The following is a 20,231-nucleotide window of genomic DNA, read 5'->3' as shown; positions in this document are numbered from 1 at the left end:
GTCCATGGTCACACCTGCACCTGTGTTGCTTCTCCTCCTTCTTCCCTCCCTCGTGAAGCTGTGGGGAAGGGAGTGTAAGGAAATCAACGTCGTAAAGCGTTGTCAAGGAGACCAGCGTTCTTTTAGAACAACGACTTCATGGCTTGAAGACACAGAGTCAACGATTTTAAAAAAAAATTACCATCATTTTTTATTCCATTTTTAATGCATTTTTTTGCTATAACTCTCTAAAAATGCTTATATAGTTATTTCCCTTACAAACCCGAGCAACGCCGGGCGATACTGCTAGTATTTATATAATAAATATTATTAGGAATTGTATAAAAAGTATTTTGTGTACAGCAAGAAAGATAACCAATTTATTGCAGATAAATTTTAACAACTAAATCTTATATGGATCCCCAAGGGCCATATGGACCCAGGTTGAGAACCACTGAACTAAACCCTTCAAAGTGGTGCCCCAGTGAAAGTAAAAGGTAAAAGATAAAAGATGCTATATTTATCTTTGCTCAAGCTGTTGTAAGGCAACACATCCACCCAAAATCTCCTTAGGCCATAGGTACACAAAAATGTTTCAATCTGGTGATACTTATCTTTATTCTAGGTATGGTTGACCGCTAGCTTCTCAGGGAAAGGCTTCCCACCCTTTGACCAGTTATACTTTTAATTCAGCTATGTACCCATGTAAAATCCTCACCCAGTTAATTTACAGTGTACTCGATGACCAACATGCATGAAGGTGCATGGCTCAGTGGTTAGAGTGCCGGACTCACAATCATGAAGTAGTGAGTTTGATTGCCAGACCAGGCTGTGTGTTGTGCTCTTGAGCAAAGCACTTTATTTCATGTTGCTTTAGTTCACTCTGCAGCAGAAATGAATTGTGACACCACCGGTGTCAAGCTGTATCAGCTTTTGCCTTTCCCTTGGGCAACATTGGTGGTGTGGAGAGGAGAGGCTGGAATGGATGGGCAACTGCTTATCTTCCATTAAACAACCTTGCCTGGACTTGTGCTTTGGAAGGAAACTTTCCGGGTGCAATCACATAGTCATCCATGACTAACATACAAGACAAGCAAATTTCATCTGATCCACATTCATACCACACAATCTTGTCATACAATGCTTAGCTGAATCAGATGCAACACAGCTTTCAGAGCATTGCTATCAAGCAGATAAGTTGACTGAGTATCTAACATGGTCTCAAGTGATTGATGGCTTTATTTAGACCTTTAATCGCATCTAAATGATTTCTGAGTAACTAGGATGAAAACAAGATTGATTTTCTTTTCTGTTTTTGAAATTGTTTACATTTAATATCATTATTGATTTCTTACTTAGATACATGACCAGATTTCTGCAGGGGGAGTGGGAATAATTACTTGAATGAATCTCATTGTATCACATTACTTATTTTATTGAATCTGATAATATGGAAGCAAATCTTTCCTTAGATCTCATTTTGATTGATTTTTAGAATTTATAGGAATGAAACTTAATACTGACACTGCACTGTGTCTACAACCTGCAGCTATTAGTGTCTTCCTAGTGGCTTATTACATTAGCACAAGGCCATAAATTTTCAGAGGTGGGGTTAAGTCATTTGAACCAACCAAAGTACATTTATGCATAGAAATAAATGACAAAGTCAACAACAGCAGGTTTTGGACTCCTGGACATAGAAGAAGATTAAAAAAAAAAACACAACTATCATTTCTGTCATTTGACCATTTTTCTGTTGTTGCTTTTTATAATAAATAATAGGGTAACAAGTTGGAAGAAATGATAAAACTTCTGAATAATTTAGTTTCATCCTTCTATTGAAATTGTGAAAATACTAAATGAAGTATTAGTAATATACTGAATTATTATGTTGAAGTGAATTTGATTGACTATATGATGTTCAGTATACTGAATGGTATCACTTGAAAGTTTTGTAGAAGAGCCACAGCTTCTTCAAAAAATGAGCTTTGTATCTAAAAAGACCAATATGAAAGAGAATCAGGTTTTAATGTTTCAGAGACAAATAAGTTTTTGTTTTAGTTTTGATATGGCAAAAGAGAATTAAATTTCTTTTCTTTAAAGGTCATTTCTTTATTACTATATCCTGCTGCTGCACCATGAGGAATTGAAACCCAAATGTATTTGACTGTTTTTTTTATCTATCTTGTGTTTCACTTAAATTAGCATCTAAACAGTCAAGTCTTCTTTTGTGTGTGAAATGTCAAATCTTACATCAGAGCAATAACTATAATTAAGTACAAATAAGGCGATGAACTGGCAGAAACATTAGCACGCCAGGCGAAATGCATAGCCATATTTTGTCTGCCATTACATTGTGAGTTCAAATTCCACCGAGGTCGACTTTGCCTTTCATCCTTTCGGGGTCGATAAATTAAGTACCAGTTACGCACTGGGATCAATGTAATTGACTTAATCCCTTTGTCTGTCCTTGTTTGTCCCCTCTATGTTTAGCTCCTTGTGGGCAATAAAGAAATATATAATTAAGTACAAATGAAAACAAAAAAAGAAAAATCAGTTACATTGATATATCTAACTTTATGACGAGCAAATCACTTCAGCCATACCTTAAACTTGAATTAACTTTTTAGCATTTCAATTGGCCATATGTAACCCAAATATTCTACTTGCTTTATGTTCGAACCAGCCAGATCCTCACATTTGAGAAACCCAAATGACTGAAAGACACTGCAGCAGACTGTAAAATCAGTTCTAGATTCTGTGCTTTCATTGCTGCAGTGTTTTTTAGTTGGGTTATGGAAAAAATGCAGCAGGAGTGGCTGTGTGGTAAGTAGCTTGCTTACCAACCACACGGTTCCAGGTTCAGTCCCACTGCGTGGCACCTTGGGCAAGTGTCTTCTACTGTAGCCTCGGGCCGACCAAAGCCTTGCGAGTGGATTTGGTAGATGGAAACTGAAAGAAGCCCGTTGTATATATATATATATATATATATGTGTGTGTGTATTTGTGTGTCTGTGTTTGTCCCCCCCAACATCACTTGACAACCGATGCTGGTGTGTTTACATCCCTGTTACTTAGCGGTTCGGCAAAAGAGACCGATAGAATAAGTACTAGGCTTACAAAGAATAAGTCCTGGGGTCAATTTGCTAGACTAAAAAGGCGGTGCTCCAGCATGGCCGCAGTCAAATGACTGAAACAAGTAAAAGAGAGTGATTCAAAGCTCTTGAAGACGAATAAGCTGATTCTTCTTTTGGAGGATGCCATAACAGGTTGTTGGTCCTCTACAGAATAGTTAGATGATGGGGCTACCATCTTGGTCACCATTAGTCTGGAATTTCCCTGGGAGAACATCCTGCCTAAGGTGACCCTACCAGGAGAAATGCTCCAGATGATAATGATCTCTCAGATCTATGGAACATGTAAGACCTTTCACCTCAACAAGGCCAGATCTAGGACGGGTATAAGTTGATTCAGCTCTTGTAATTTCAAATTTAAATCATTGATTAAAAATACTGAATCATTTAATCCTTTTTGACTTTCTAATTCTATAACTGGAATAGTTTAATTTCATCTTGTTCTGCTTCAAGGGCATTCAAAATTTCTTAAAATTCTGTTGTTTAATCCATTATGGTGATAATACATTTTGGTATCACTTTCATCCCATCATTCATTATTAGAGAATGTGTGCATAAATTTTGTTGATGACTACAACTATAACACTAAGCTATTAGAGTCACTGTTGAAGGTTCTCCAATTCTTTCACAATTAAAGTAAAAAAAAAAAGCTTTTTGGAACTTCACTATAGATAGTATATCATCCCTAATTATGGCACTAAGTTTTTGATATGTGTAACTGAAATCACTTATTGTTGATTAGATATTAGAAATAAAAAAGATTTTTGCCTCTGGCAGTTCCATGCAACAACTTTAAAGTAAGTTTTTTACTATAAAAGATGTTATTTCATGTGGAAATATAGCCAACTGTGTTGCATTTACTATATATTGCTTTTTACTTGTTTCAGTCATTAGAGTGACCTTGCTGAGGCAGTCTTGAAAAGTTTAGTAGAACAAATTGACTCCAGCACTTATTTTTAAAGCTTGGTACTTATTCCGTTGGTCTATTTTGCTCAACAACTAAATTACAGGGCTGCAAACAAACCAATGCCAGTTGTCAAATGATGACGGGAGACAAACACACATACATATATATGTATATAAATATATACACACACATAATGTGTTTCCAAACAGTTTCTGTTTACCAAGTTCTTTTACAAGGCACCACTAGTTGGTCTAGGGCTAAGGTGCAGCGAAGTGGGACTGAACCTGAAACTACATGGTTGCAAAGTAAGCTTCTTAACCACACAGATATGCTTGTGCTTATATATATATATATAATCTCATCTACAACCATTGAATAAAACACTAATTCTGATTTTTCTTGTTTCAATAACAATATTGAAATTGTCCACCATGATAAAATTCTCAAGCAACCTGATAATTTCCTGAGCCCTGATAAAACATTCTTGAACAATGTTTTTTCTTTTATATAGGCAGAAATGATCATCCATGATAAAAAAAACTTCAAACAATTTGACTGTTTCTTGAGTTTAAATTCAGATGACAGTAGCTATACGGTCTTTCACACACTCAACTTTGATAAGCTGGTTCACTTTCTTTACAATTTGCTCTCACACATCCTAACTTGCTTGAATTACAGAAGTATTTTATTTATGTCTTTTGGAAGATGACTGCTGTTTGTATAAAGATTCTTTTAACAATACTAGCTTATATAACAGCAATGCCCTTCAGATTTTCCTGTGCTTTATATTTGATCAAACAGTGGTGTTCTATATTTTAGCTTTTAGAAACTTCAACCAAATCTTTTTTTAAATGAGACACTTTTTATGTATATATATATATGCAAAAAAAAAATCCCGTTTTTCACTGAATATATCTGGCAATTTGTTTGCTTTTATTAGTAGAAGCCATTACAGAAAAGAGTTATTTCTATGCACTTGATATTGATTTTAAATCTTTTTAAAAATAGGCAAATGAACCGTAAATGTTGCCTGTATTCAAAATTATAGTATTAAATTTGTAATGATGCACTGGTATGCTATCATAAATAGTGCCTCTTTAAAAAAAAAATTTTGATATTTGGATATGATTTATAGAACAATTTATTTTTAACATTTGGATTCTGATTTTCTTGCTAATGACTCACTAATAAAGTGGAAATTACACTTATTTCAGAATAATGCACTTTGCCAAGTGACATAAAACCATGGCATAGCATCTTCATTCTTACTTTTTCTATTCTTGCTTGAGTTGGATGAGACTGAGACAGTATTCTGCTGTTGAGTGTTCTTCCCATCACCGACTCTGTATTGTTTCTCAAGAAAGATAATATATTGGTACAGGCGTGGCTGTGTGGTAAGAAGCTTGTTTCTCAATGACATGTTTCTGGGTTTGGTCCCACTGTGTGACACCTTAGCTAAGTGTCTTCTACTATAGCCTATGGCTGACCAAAACCTTGTAAATGAGATTTGGTAGACAGAAACTGAAGGAACTGGCAGAAACATTAGCACACTGGGCGAAATGCTTAGCAGTATTTTGTCTGCCGCTACGTTCTGAGTTCAAATTCTGCCAAGGTCGACTTTGCCTTTCATCCTTTCAGGGTCGATTAAATAAGTACCAGTTAGCACTGGGGTCAATATAATCGACTTAATTCGTTTGACTGTCCTTCTTTGTCCCCTCTGTGTGTAGCCCCTTGTGGGCAGTAAAGAAATAAGAAACTGAAGGAAGCTTGTTGTATATATATGTGTGTGTGTGTGTGTGTGTGTGTTTATATCCATGTAACTTAGCAGTTTGGCAAAACAGATCAACAGTACCAGGCTTTAAAAAATAAATACTGGGGTTGATTCAACTGACTAAAAATTCTTCATGGTAGTGCCCCTGCATGGCCACAGTCCAATGACTAAAATAAGTAAAAGATAATACAGAACGCAGAAAAAAATTATTCCCAAGACCAAAGAATGCTGTGAGTGGTGAGCACCAATGGAAGGAGGGGGGGGCTGTTAAGATTTGCTAGGGTTCCATTTTTGCCATGATGGAGAAGTTTTCTCAAGCACAGCAAATCAGCAATCATTTTGGTCCCTTTAAATTTCCTTTGTGAGGCTCAATATCTAGAAGCCATTCTTCACTACTTCAGCTGTCTTCCTGAGTCTCCCTCTTTGACAGGAAAACTGATAAACCACTAATCCCTCAAGGAAAATGGTCTTGCTCAATATATAGAAAAGGTGTAGATAGAAATCCCATACCCAGTGTTCAAACAGTGGACATGTAAGAGATGCAACAGAATCATAGGAAGGTTGAGACTTTGTGTGGCAGATATGTAGGAGCAATAAACTCTAAGAACACACAGGAAATAGTTTTTTCTGAATGCCCAGGAGGATCCATAGAGAAAGTAGATAGTACCTGTAAGCTAAATTTCTCCCCTACCACTCATCTTTCTAACACCCACTCCTCCTACAATTTCTCTTCCTGACCTCTCCTTCCATCATGTTTAGCACTCACTGCATTCCCTTCTATTCTCCACCTCTATCCATCTGTCTCTGTTTCATACTCTCACAAACTTCTTACCTATCCACTCACTCTGACCAATTTTCTGTACTGCTTCTCTTATATTCACCTCCCTGCAACTTGAGAGGACATCTCTTTCTTTGTCAGCTGGGGTAACTAAGTAATCTTCCTCTACAGCAAGACACCTTTTTCAATCCCTCTATTGTACCTTAATCTCTTGTCACCAGGGCATCCAGCTGTGGAAACCATACAAAAGCAGATATTGGAACTTGGTGCAGTCCTCTGGCTTGTCAACTCTTATCAAACTGTCCAACCCATGCCAGCATGGACAATGGACATTAAATGATGATAATGATGTGTGTGTGTGTGTGTATATATATATAATATATATATATTATATATATATATATATATATATATGCACACACACATCATCATTTAACATCCATTGTCCATGCTGGCAAGCTGCACTGGACTCCAGTCTGATTTGGCATGGTTTCTATAGATAGATGCTTTTCTTAACGCCAACTACTTTACAGAATGTGCTGGGTGCTTTTACGTGGCACCACCATGAGTGCTTTGCACCACCAGAGGGACTGGTCTTAATACTTCTGCTGCAGAGTATGAGTCTTCTTGAATACAGCAAGGCACCAGGCACCTTGATCTTTATACAAGTATACAGAGTTGAGTGTAAGTCCGTTAATCATTAATCAATGAAGTTAACATTTTCATTAATGATTTAACTATTAAGTAAGTCTGAAAATCATTATTGGATTAATTAACTTCTGTTACATTTAGCTTCCATTAGTTCAAGTCTCTTAACCCCAAAATTTCATAAAAACTGGTAAATATTTAAAAGTCTCTATTGTTTTCAGATTATTTTTGCATATTTAATATTATATGCATCATTCTTTCAACCCCGATATAATGCTACTTGTCATAATAAATGACTCGTTTGTACCTCGTTTAGCCTTGCCTGGATCTGAAATCAAATTCATTGGCTTGTTCCTTGCAAAGGCAACGGGAAATTTCTTTGTTCTATCAAGAGGGAACAGTCTCCACCACCCTTCCCACCTTTCTTTTCTGGAAAAAATTATTCCATACTTAGTATGAAATATTTACCGAAAGAATAAAATTTTGTAGCAATTATAACATTATTTTAATTAATTCAAATTAATGTAACTCATCTTGAAAAGTGGAAAAATTTTTGTTGGTTGCCATCTGGGATAATTTTAGTAACAAATTAGATAAGTAAGATGCATTAAGAATTTTCAATTTTAGTGTTTATCCATAATGTTATTGCTTTTACACATGTTAATTAAATTTACCTACCCATAAAAGTCAAATTTACTCAGCAAGATCAGCTAAAATTACATAACTATAAATTAGTGGTATATAAAGCACCCACTGACAAAATTTCAAATTTGTATGTAAAAGCTTTACAAAGCTACAAGCAAATATTGTGGACACCCCTCTTGAACCTTAATGATTCAAAATAACATGAACAAATAAGCATTACATTTGACAGATTAATATGAACACTAAAGATGTTTTTAGGGTTTTTTTTCTTACTCACACACATAACATGGCCTCACTCGGTTGGGATTATATGTGTGTTACTTTGATATCATCATTCCATAAAATTTGTTTATGGGAAGAAAAATATTGAAAAATATCAATAGATGTGTGAGTGAGAAAGAAACAAGGAGGGAGGTTTTGGGATGTGCTAGAAACAACAGCCAGATTTCCCTTAAATCACACATTTTCCTCTGAAATTATTAACAATTTTCTTTTAAACCAAAAATGTTTCTCTCATGAGTTTTAAGTGTGTAGTGAAAAAGAAAAAGGCCAAAATTGTTTGGGATTGGAGCAGTGAAGGGGTGGCAGGAGTGCAAAAAAATAAATTTTCAAAATCTTTAATCTTTTTTTTTTTGTGAAAGATGCTCCCCATCAAACTGAAGACTTTAGTGAAAAATATTGGAAAAAATCCCTGTCAAAACGGAGAGATTCCAACTTGCGTGGGCTGTCTGATCTGAAACTCTATTTTCCAGAAACTTCCCACCCACTTCCAAAAATTATACCTATAAATTTCTTTGTAATCATAATCTACACCGAAAATGTCAGGTCATGTGAATTTTCCAAAACGCCTCTCCTCAACCCCTCAAAAATGTTTCCAACAAATCTTCACATACACTCAATCTACAGGATATAAGTGATTATTTGGTAAAAGTTTCATTAAAATGTATCCATTTTTCTGGAAGTTATGAGGTAACAAAGTCGATGGGGTAGTTAATGGATTAACGTTAACTTCTGCTACATTTTCAAAAAATTAATGAACTAATGAATAGGCACAGGAGTGGCTGTGTGGTAATTAGCTTGCTAACCAACCACATGGTTCCGGGTTCAGTTCCACTGCGTGGCATCTTGGGCAAGTGTCTTCTACTATAGCCCCGGGCCGACCAATGCCTTGTGAGTGGATTTGGTAGACGGAAACTGAAAGAAGCCTGTCGTATATATGTATATATATATATATATATATATGTGTGTGTGTGTGTGTGTGTGTTTGTTTGTTTGTTTGTCCCCCTAGCATTGCTTGACAACCAATGCTGGTGTGTTTATGTCCCCGTTACTTAGCGGTTCGGCAAAAGAGACCGATAGAATAAGTACTGGGCTTACAAAGAATAGGTCCCGGGGTCGATTTGCTCAACTTAAGGCGGTGCTCCAGCATGGCTGCAGTCAAATGACTGAAACAAGTAAAAGAGTAAAGAGTAATGATTAATGAAGTTAACTTTTCAATTAACAGTGCCCAACTCTGCATATATACATATATATATATACACGCACACACACACACACACACACACACATATATATATAGGCGCAGGAGTGGCCGTGTGGTAAGTAGATTGCTTACCAACCACATAGTTCCGGGGCTTATTCGCACTGCATGACACCTTGGGAAAGTGTCTTCTACTCTAGCCCTGGGCCGACCAAACCCTTGTGAGTGGATTTGGTAGATGGAAACTGAAAGAAGCCCATTGTATATATATGTGTGTGTGTGTGTGGTGTGTGTGTATGTATATGTTTGCGTGTCTCAACTAAAGGTGGTGCTCCAGCATGGCTGCAGTCAAATGACTGAAACAAGCAAAAGAGTAAAGAGTATATACATATATATATATGTGTGTGTGTGTGTGTGTGTGTTTGTGTGTGCATGTGTGTGTTTATATCTCCTTGTCTTAACATCACATTATATTATAAAAGAGGGTCATAGTCATTTAAATGATATCATTTGTTTCCAATCTTAAACAAAAAGATATCCAGCCATAGGGAAATATTATTTTGCTTAGAAACAGACATGGCCTGGTGACAAGAAAGGCATGAGTGTAGAAAATCTGCCTCAATGAATTCTGTTTCACCCAAGTAGACATGGAAAAGCGTACATTAAAACAATGATGAAATAAAAAGCAACATTTCAGTTTATTATAACCATACAAAAATATAAAATATACAAAATACATTTCTCTGTAGAAGAACCTAATTCTGTGATAACTGAAAAAGGGAGTTATATGACTCTTTTGTAAAATGATGTGGATCAACAATTTGCATGTGCCTCTTGGAATTTTCAAACTGGTGACTAACTTCATAAAATCCTTTGTCTCCAGACAATATTGTGAATTTGATGTGCTCAGGTAAACGTTCATCCATCTTTCCAACCTGTTAATTAGATTGAGTTATAGTAATAGTATTACTTAGTGTTAAATAATGATTAGTAGCACATTGGTTATATAATTATAGAAATTTTGAAAGAGGGATATAACTGAATGTTTATATCATCAATTTTATAAGGATGAAAGTAAGCTATAGAAGGATTTGAATGCTGAGCATATTAAGCATGGAACTAGAAAACTCTTTGATGTTCTGGTTTTACCATTCTGGTTAATCTGTTAATAATAATAAAAATAAATAAATTCCCAAGAAAAAATTGTTAACAGAATAACAATATTAAAAACTAGTGGTTTGCTGTGCTTGAGAAAACACATCAAGTTAAGTAAATATGCAGTTGTCTTTGCATACAGGCATATCCTCTGGATCCCTCTTCAACTGAGTGTTCCTAATCTTGCAGGCTTGTGGATGCCCATGCCACATAAAAAGCGCCCGTGTCAGTACCATGTAAAAGCACCCATGCTGGTGTTGCATAAAAGCACCAAGTACACTCTGTAAAGTGGTAGGCATTAGGAAGGGCATCCAGCCATAGAAGCCATGTCAAAACAGACATGGAGCTCAAGTAGTTCTCCAGCTCCTGCAAACTGTCCAACCTATGCCAGCATGGAAAACAGACATATGGTGATGATTTTGATAAAACGTCTACTCATCACAGGTACTTAAGTATGTTGACATACCTGTAATTGAAAATATTAACTGGAGCACCAAAAATATCTTAAGCTAGCTTGCAAAAAATTGAACATCTGTAGTCAAATGTGAAATGGACACAGTAGAACAACACTTGGATATCAGGATTTAAAACCTGTTGTCAATAGAAACCCTACCAGTTTCCCCACCCCATTTCCTTGCTATTGCTTTCAATAATCAATAGAATTACACTGTTGATGACAAAGTACAGGAGATCCCAAATGATACAGTCAAGTATGCTGGCAGTGCTGAAGCACTAAGTGAACCATTCCAGCCATTGACTGGACTTGAAACCTCAATAAAAGATATACAGATAACTAAACAATAGTCAGATATCCAGAGTAATAACCAACTGAAAATAATGTGCACTAGCATCAGGGAATGTAACAGTATAAAGAAAGAGTTGCCTTCAACAGTGCTGAAAGAGAATGTTTGCATTGAAATGATATTTCAAAAACCACTGAGGTAATTGAATTTATTTACATTTCTGCAGTAGAAATGTAAATAATTTTTTTTCCTACAGAAAACCAAAAAGAAGTGCAGCAGTGAACAATTGGCATAGAAACAAGACTTTAGAGACAGATTGAAGCCCACAGAAAGAACTTTCCATAATTAGTGAGCTAAAAAAAAAGGTTCTCCATAATGAATACAAACGTACACAAAATTTGGAAAGCACATAAAAATAGCCAAGAATGGTAAAAACCAACACAGCAGATGAAGGTGAAGGTAAAGGCTAAGGATTCAGAAAGTGAATAAATTGCTACTTCTGAAAAAAAGAAAAAAAAACGGATACAAAACAATGCATGAAGAATAGCAGAATAGACCTTTTGAAAATAAAAACAAAAGATTCAATTAATTTTTTTAGTTAATAAGTTTAAGGGATCAGAAAACTCCTAAGTGGAAATCATCATTAAGGCCAAAAGCTTTTGGTTGAAACAGCAACAGCTCTGTATATTAAATAACCCAGGCAGACTTACAAGAATCTTCTCTGGCCCATCTTGCTTCTCATAGTTTAACCTCCTCATCACCTAGTATGAAGCTTCCTGCCCAGCCTCCAGTGATTCATAGTCCTGCAAGTTGCATACCAACATCAATAGTGCAGGTAGCACAAACAGCACCCAGTAGATATGACTTCTTAAGATTGGTGTTGAGGGAGTACATAAAAGTTAGGCTTTTCCTCTCAAAATGCATGGTGGTGCACTTGTTCACAGTCAGCAATCTGTTGCTGCAGTACGTCTGGGTCTGACTGCACGAAAGATAAGGTACAGTTTGATGTCATCTGCATATTTCAACACTGTAACATTCTTCAAGTTGGCATTTGTCATTAATATATGCAACAAACAACAGGGCTCCAAGAACAGATCCCAGAGGTATCATCTCATAGGGTGACGAATGATGTCTTGAAACTATGGCTACCTGTCTTTGACTGAGAATAAGAGAGTTCAACCAGTTATGAAGATCATCTTTCACACTCATTGCAGAGTTTTGCCATAAGTGGTTTGTGAGACACAGAATTGGAAGCTTTAACCCTTTCGTTACTGTATTTATTTTGAGGTGCTCTGTGTTGCTTTCAATTACTTTAAATATGATAAAGAATTTAGTAAAACATTTTAGTTATCATTAAGCTAGTGTTAGGAACATAAATTGTGACTAAGGTGTGGTGGAAGATTTTAATTCAAAATTTATGAAAACAAGACATTTATACTCAGAGCCAGAGCCAGTTTCAGCCAGGTTGGTAACGAAAGGGTTAACAAAGTCAAGATAGATAACATCCACCCATGAGCTACCATCAGTGATGCTTTCAAGAAACTCAAGGAGTTGGCCACAGCAGCTGGAGTTGAGGATAAATCCAAATTGTGAGGGTCAAATAAGGCTGTGAGAGTTCCAGAATGCTTCTCTGACAAGACTATCAGTTTGGCGATGCAGCTAGTAAGACTGACTGGGCAGTAGTTGACAGGTGATGTGCAATCACCCTTTTTGAACAGGGGAATGACAGGCAATTTTCTACTGCTCTGGGGTGACAGATATTAAAACAGAATTGGAAGAAGAATGAAAGCTGGTGCAAAAGAAAAAACCTGCTGCATTTTAGAAGCAGATAAGTAACACCACCAAAACCAGGAGAGGCATAGTTGTGCTTATTCTTGAGGTGGTGTCACAGCATTGCAGGTGTATATTTCACAGACATTATAGAATTTGATGCCAGAGGAGATGAAGATGGTGCATATGGATTTTCAACAGTGACAATGCCAGCATAGCATTCAGCAATAAGTTCTGCATATTCTTTGTGATCATCAATAATCCGACGTGTGGGGATTGCGAAGAGAGCCAACAGGAGAATAAGGTCTCTGCTTCAAACATACATATTTCCAGAACACTTTACTGTCAGGGTTGGTTGCTATATGTTGTTCAAATTTAAGCATTGCCTTTTTTGTCAACTGCTTGAGATGGTTAAATGATCTGTTGTACCTTCTTCTATTCTCCTCTGCTTTACATACACTGTATTGCTGTTCAACATCATGATGTTCTTCCCTGACTGCTGCATCTCCCAAATTGCACTTTTGGGAAGCTTCACATGTAGTCCAGATTGAATTGAGGGTGTTCTGAAGTGCAGTACTGACAACTCCAGAATTGTAAAATCCAAGCCAGTTTGGCCATTGTAGCTCAGTGCAGTAAGAGTCCCAGTCTCCTTTGCTCCAGTCAAAGCAAGCAGTTTGGAGGTGGTGATGGTTTTTGTTTCTGCCCATAAGAGACAGATTGGCAATGATCATATCATGATCAAAGATGCCTAAAGGTTCCTTAGTAGTGACACTGATAACCGTTTCAGGGGTAGTGGTAAAGAGCAGATCCAAAGTGTTGTTACTTCTTGTGGGGGAGAGGATTACTTGGGACCAGCACAAATTCAGTACTAAATCAAGAAGACCATTTGCACTTTGCAGCCGACAGGGTAATTGAAGTAACTAGCAATGAAAACACATGTAGCTGTTTTCCTAGTTGCAGCTCTGAGGATGTCAAAAAGCTGTGAGTCTAGATTGTAGTCTGAGGAGTGGTAAGCAAATCCAAGAAGAAGTGTCAACATGTTTATATGTATAGCACAGAAAAATAACTTTTGTTGTGGTTGGTTCAAATCATCACAAGGAATTGCTGAAAAGTTTGAACAAATGTAGACCATCACATCATCTCCACAACGATTAATGTGATCTTTATGAAACAAGTTGTAACCAGCCATGCTAAAAACATCACAGTGTAAAAAGTGTGCCATGTTCTTGTGACTGATGAAACCAGGGTTGACAGAAGTAAGAGTCAAAAAGGTGGGTCTTTATTGCACAAATATTGGGCATGTGAGGATAGCAATTTGTACCTGGTTATAAGCCTATCATGAAGATATATAGCGGATGGCAGATTGCTGTTGTTTAATTTCCTGGAGCTTTTTCATTGCTGTCTATTGAGGGTACAGTTTTCTCAGACTAGCTGTTTTCTCTTTTCCATGTCTCATTAGACTCAACAAATTTCCACGTCTGTCTGTCATCATGTAGGTTAAAACTTTCATTTGGTGCCAAGCCACAATTCAAGACCTTTCAAAATAAGCCATTTGCAAGTTGAAGGTAGAGTTACTTACATGAAGAACAAGAGCAAAATCCGCTGCTTGTTTTGTATGACCACTTTTAGGATTCAGAAAGAAGCAACCATCTTGAACTAGTTTCTTATAAACATCACTGAAAATAAGACAGAACATAGTGAGAAGATAGCCAAGACAGAAACGTTAATGGGCAAATAAAGGTAATAATAATGACCACTGCACTACTAACTTACCATTAGCTTCAATTTTGGCTTCAATTTTTGTCCAAACATAAGTAACAATATTGATTCTCTATCATTTTTTAAAAAACTCTTTAGTGTTCATATTAAAATTATGAAGATATAAAGCTAAGAAAAATATACTATTTGGTAGGGGTTATTTTTTCCTGCTACCAAAGTATGTTTGAATGATAATAATTCAAATTAATAGGTTAATTAATAGGTAGTAAATTAGCTGAATTGTGAGAGTACTGGATAAAATGCCTTGCAAATGATTATTCTGGCATCTGCTGAGGTTGAGTTTGCCTTTCATCCTTTCAGGGTTGATAAAATAAGTACCAGTTGAGTGCTGGGGTCAGTGTGACTGACTTACCCCAATCCCTGAAATTGCTGGCCTTGTGCCAAAATTTGAATCCAATATTTATTCTGGTATTGTGGGTTCTGAGTTAAATCCTGCCACGGTCAAGTAATTTATATGAACCCAGAAGTGGTTTATGGCATTTTGCAAGATAACACCATTGAGACATTATGTGCCACGATAACAAAAGATGTACAGAATTTGTGCATGTAAAAAACAAAAGAAGCTAGATTAGAATTTATTTTGAAAATAATGAAATTGCTTGATTGACTGAAATAAAATCAATAAATTTCTTGGTTGAGAGCAGAGCAGGAAAAAATGTGTCAACACAAAAGAACAAGTCAAACTGCAATTATTAATAAAAATCTAAAGAAGAGATAAACTAATGTGTTGTTTCATTGGTAAATTTATATATATAGGTGCAGGCATGGCAGTATGGTTGAGAAGGTTGCCCCAACTATGTAGCCTTGACTTTGGTCCCACTGTAAGACATCTTGAACAAGTGTCTTTTACAATAACACTTGACAAATGCTTTATGAGTGGATTTAGTAGACAGAAACTGAAAGAAGCCAGTTATGTAGGTATGCATGCAGTGTATGCATATATGTATGTGTGTGTGTGTAACCTTTTCCAAACATAGGTGTGATTGATCATCATCATCATCCTACAAATGAGTTGGTTCATTTCCAGTCTTCTGTAAAAACATGTCAAGCGATGGGAAAATATTACCTTGCTTGGAAACAGGTAAGGATTGGCAATAGGAAGGGTGTTCAACCATAGAAAATCTGTCTCAACAAATTCCATGTGACCCATGCAAACATGGAAAAGTGGACATATGATGATGATGACTGAATAGAATAACTTAAGAGAGAAATACTGTAACACACCTTCTGCTGAACTGAAAGGATATACTAACATGGGAAATTAACCTTTTAGCATTCATACTACTAGGTTAGATGGTCCCATACTTGCAGACTCTAAATGCCACTTCTATAGAGATTGAAGAATAAGCAAAAAAAAAAAAAAAAAATCAAGTATACAAATGTATATTTCTATGTTTAAAACATACTAGAAGTACACTTGGAAGTTCCACAATCCATTTTGCGGTGGTGTTGACCATAAATACCTCTCCTGTCATTCCCTTCATAAACCTTTAAATAAATTCTAAGGAACCTTGTCTATTCTTTCTGGTCATGTTTTCTTTTCTAGCCTGCTTTCTCATTCTCTCTTTTAGTTTTTTTACTCTTTTACTTGTTTCAGTCATTTGACTGCGGCCATGCTGGAGCACCGCCTTTAGTCGAGCAAATCGACCCCGGGACTTATTCTTTGTAAGCCCAGTACTTATGCTATCGGTCTCTTTGCCTTCCCGCTAAGTGACGGGGACGTGGACACACCAGCATCGGTTGTCAAGCAATGCTAGGGGGACAAATACAGACACACAAACTTATATATATATATACATATATACGACAGGCTTCTTTCAGTTTCCGTCTACCAAATCCACTCACAAGGCATTGGTCGGCCTGGGGCTATAACAGAAGACACTTGCCCAAGATGCCACGCAGTGAGACTGAACCCGGAACCATATGGTTGGTTAACAAGCTACTTACCACACAGCCACTCCTGTTTTTTTTTTTTTAAACATTGTCTATCATTTTTCTTTCTTGATTAATTTCTTTCCTTATTAGCTTCGGCTTCAACATTCTCCATATGACACCTTCCAGCTACATTTCTTGCATTAATTTCATTCCTTTTCTTCCAAGTTAATGTTTTTCCCCATTACTGATTCTCCTCTCTTTATTCCTAATTCTTCTTTCTTTTCTTTGGACTCCCCCCAGTCTTTCCCAGTATCTTTCCTGCCTCTCTCCATTCAATTCTTGCTGTCATGCTCTATGATCATTGTCTGTTGTAACAGACAAAACACCATTTCAATAAGGAAAATAATTTGAGAAGCACTTTATTATTATATGGTTGGCACAGATAAACACTTATGGCATGTGCACATATATGCACACCTTAGTCCTTTCTCATACACCCACAGCTAATTGTCATCTGTGTGTATGCCATATATACACATCCCCCATTCTCTCATACCTACAGCTTGTTGTTATCTGTATGTGTGCTGAAATTTGAATCTCTATCTTTCTTTTGCACACACACCTTTACCATCCCCTTTCTATTGTGTAACAGAGTTTTTTTTTATACTCAGGAATCTGTTGTTAGCACTTTAATATAATAGATATTGTATTGTAGGAAAGGCGGTGAGCTGGCAGAAACGTTAGCATGCCGGGCGAAATGCTTAGCGGTATTGCGTCTGCTGCTACGTTCTGAGTTCAAATTCTGCCAAGGTCGACTTTGCCTTTCATCCTTTCGGGGTTGATTAAATAAGTACCAGTTACGCACTGGGGTCGATATAATCGACTTAATTCGTTTGTCTGTCCTTGTTTGTCCTCTCTGTGTTTAGCCCCTTGTGGGTAGTAAAGAAATAGGTATTGTATTGTAGAATGAAACGTGTGGAAGATTGAACAGTCAATCACTTAGTTGCTGGATGTTCTTTCATAGCAATATTTGAAAATAATATTAAGATTTGTTTGTATATAAAAACAATAAAGGTAGAATAATATTTTACATTGGCACAAAGTCATAAATTCATAAAGGCAGGTTATAGTAATGATCTCTCATAGCTGCAACATATTCATAACATAGCTAAAACTGAATTTTAAAGGCTAGGCCTTCTTATCAGATCAGGAACTACTTTAGCTTTGAACAGCTGTTGAGCCTCTACATCAATAGTTCTTAACTTATTTTTTTCCTTGCCTCTTTTTAAGTAGCTGTTATGCCTAGTACCTACCAACATGGCAAGTGAGATACATGACTAAACTATCTTAACATAGATGATAATTTATATATCTTATTAAAAAATGGATTATATATTACAATTCATTTTTAACTGAAATGATAAAAAATTAATAAATACAAAAGTTTGCAAGTTAATGACTTCTCTGTGCCCAATGAGAGCTGGCTAAATTTTCTATTTCAGATTCAATGTTAGTCAAAAGTAGTTGTAAGTCTCCTCATTGACTTATTGCTAATTTCTTTTGTTGCTTAGTCAGAAATTGTGACACCACACTGAATCCTTTCTCTACTAAGTATGAAGCAGGAAAAGCAATGAACAGTAATTTAATTTCTTGCCAAATTTGAGTATACTTGCTTTGCATTTTGGGCCAGAATAATTCATAACCAAGCTATTGGAAATATATTGAGCATCAAAATCATTTTTTAAGATGATAATTTTTTCATGTAAACTTGGTTGGCATCAAAAAGGGATTTAAGACCCGATCATGTTCGTTAAAATCAGTAAAATCTTTAAACCTTATCATTAAATATTCTTTCAGTGTCTGCAGATGAGAACAATAGCAATCTATATCTGTATCTAATATGAAATTGCTATCATTGTTTTCTTTTATGCGTAGGCTTAGAAAATATAGAAAACCTTTTCTCAATAATTTGCTGATAAATGCTTTTACAATTATCTTTGCTTTAATTAAATTCATATTTCCTTGTAAATTAATGTTATGTTAACCTCATTTAATTTAGTGAAAATATCAGAAAGATATGCAATGTCAACTCTTTCATTGCTTAATTTATTACACATGTCATCATATGAATTAAGAAATTCTAAAACAGTATTAGAGAGCTTATAAAAACACTTTAAACAATTTTCATTAAAAAAAAATCATTGCACTTCAGTATGAAACAACAGGTACTTAAATTTTTTCTCTTTATCATGGCAAAGCTTCTGAAAGATACATTCATTTAGTGAATCATCATCATCATCATTTAACGTCCACTTTCCATGCTAGCATGGGTTGGATGGTTCAACTGGGGTCTGGGAAGCCAGAAGGCTGCACCAGGCTCCAGTCTGATCTGGCAGTGTTTCTACGGCTGGATGCCCTTCCTAATGCCAACCACTCCATGAGTGTAGTGGGTGCTTTTTACGTACCAGACGAGGCTGGCAAGCGGCCACGATTGGATGGCACTTTTTACGTGCCACTGGCACTGATTTTATTTACTGTTTTAATTACATCATTCAATGTGTTATGAAGTCTACCACTAAGATGTTTTGCAGTCAAGTGGTCTCAAGAATAACATAGTGAACTACAAATATATGTGGAACTGCTTCCTTTAAACGTGCTATAAATCTACAATAATGGCCTATCATAACTGGTGCTCCATCTGTTGCAAATGCAATAATATTTGTGAGTGGAATATTCTTAGCATTAAAAAAATCTTTAACAACCTAAAAAATTGCAGAACTTTTTGTGTGAAGTACCATTTTTTCAACAAACAGAAGTTCTTCAATAATTTTCTGATTTGAATTTACATAATGGATGTAGGCCATTACCTAAGATTTATTGTGGCATAAAGTCGACTCATTACATTGTGAAAAAAATTCTTTGTTTTTTAAAGCATCACATAATTTACTTTCTATATCTTTTGCCATGTCATCTGTTCTTGCCACTACAGTACTGAGACGAATTGATGCTGTTACAGCACTTTAACCTAGGCAATTCATAGTATCCAAACTTCATTTGTAGTTGGTAAGAGAAGAGTTTCATGAATAGTATGTGGTTTTCCACACGTTGCAAAATTTAAAAAACAACCAACCCCTACTCTATTTGTTTAGTTTGTTTGGTAAACAACCCTTTGAGAGTAAGACAACTTGTTAAATAATTTTCATTTAGCGAAAGTAGTCCTCGTCTTCTCTGGCTTTATCTGGGTGCCTTTCTTTGTAAATGTTCAATCATTCTTGAAGGCGTCGTTGCTTCATTTCAGAACGTTTTTTCACACATTAAACATAATGGCAATTGCTCATTTTTTATAGACAGAATACATCTATATTTCAAATATTCACTCAAATATTGATGGTATTTTCTTTTTCCACTCATTCTAACTTTTTAAAAGGATAATGCACACAACATTTGTATATAATTATATCACTGAAAAAAATATAATGGAGATCACAATATATGAAGAAAATAAGCAAGACTGTGCTTAAAAAATATTAGTCAAAACAGAAATATAACGTTAGAAATCATGTCTTT

At 35.9% G+C, this 20,231-nt stretch overlaps 1 protein-coding gene across 1 annotated transcript in view; it reads right to left on the bottom strand.

Moving 5' to 3' along the window:
- Positions 1 to 10,018: 10,018 nt before the first annotated feature.
- LOC115222121 (E3 SUMO-protein ligase ZNF451) overlaps positions 10,019 to 20,231 on the bottom strand; it is a 55,741-nt gene continuing 45,528 nt past the window's right edge. The window contains exons 8-9 of the mRNA XM_029792251.2: positions 14,590 to 14,686; positions 10,019 to 10,277 (exon numbers count right to left, since the gene is read on the bottom strand). Of these exons, the coding sequence (XP_029648111.1) occupies positions 10,098 to 10,277; positions 14,590 to 14,686 (277 nt within the window). The 3' untranslated portion in view covers positions 10,019 to 10,097. The remainder of the gene's footprint in view (positions 10,278 to 14,589; positions 14,687 to 20,231) is intronic.

This window comes from Octopus sinensis, linkage group LG19 (assembly GCF_006345805.1).
Source record: "Octopus sinensis linkage group LG19, ASM634580v1, whole genome shotgun sequence".
Classification (NCBI taxonomy): Eukaryota; Metazoa; Mollusca; class Cephalopoda; order Octopoda; family Octopodidae; genus Octopus; species Octopus sinensis.
This window is presented reverse-complemented; position numbering and strand designations above follow the sequence as displayed.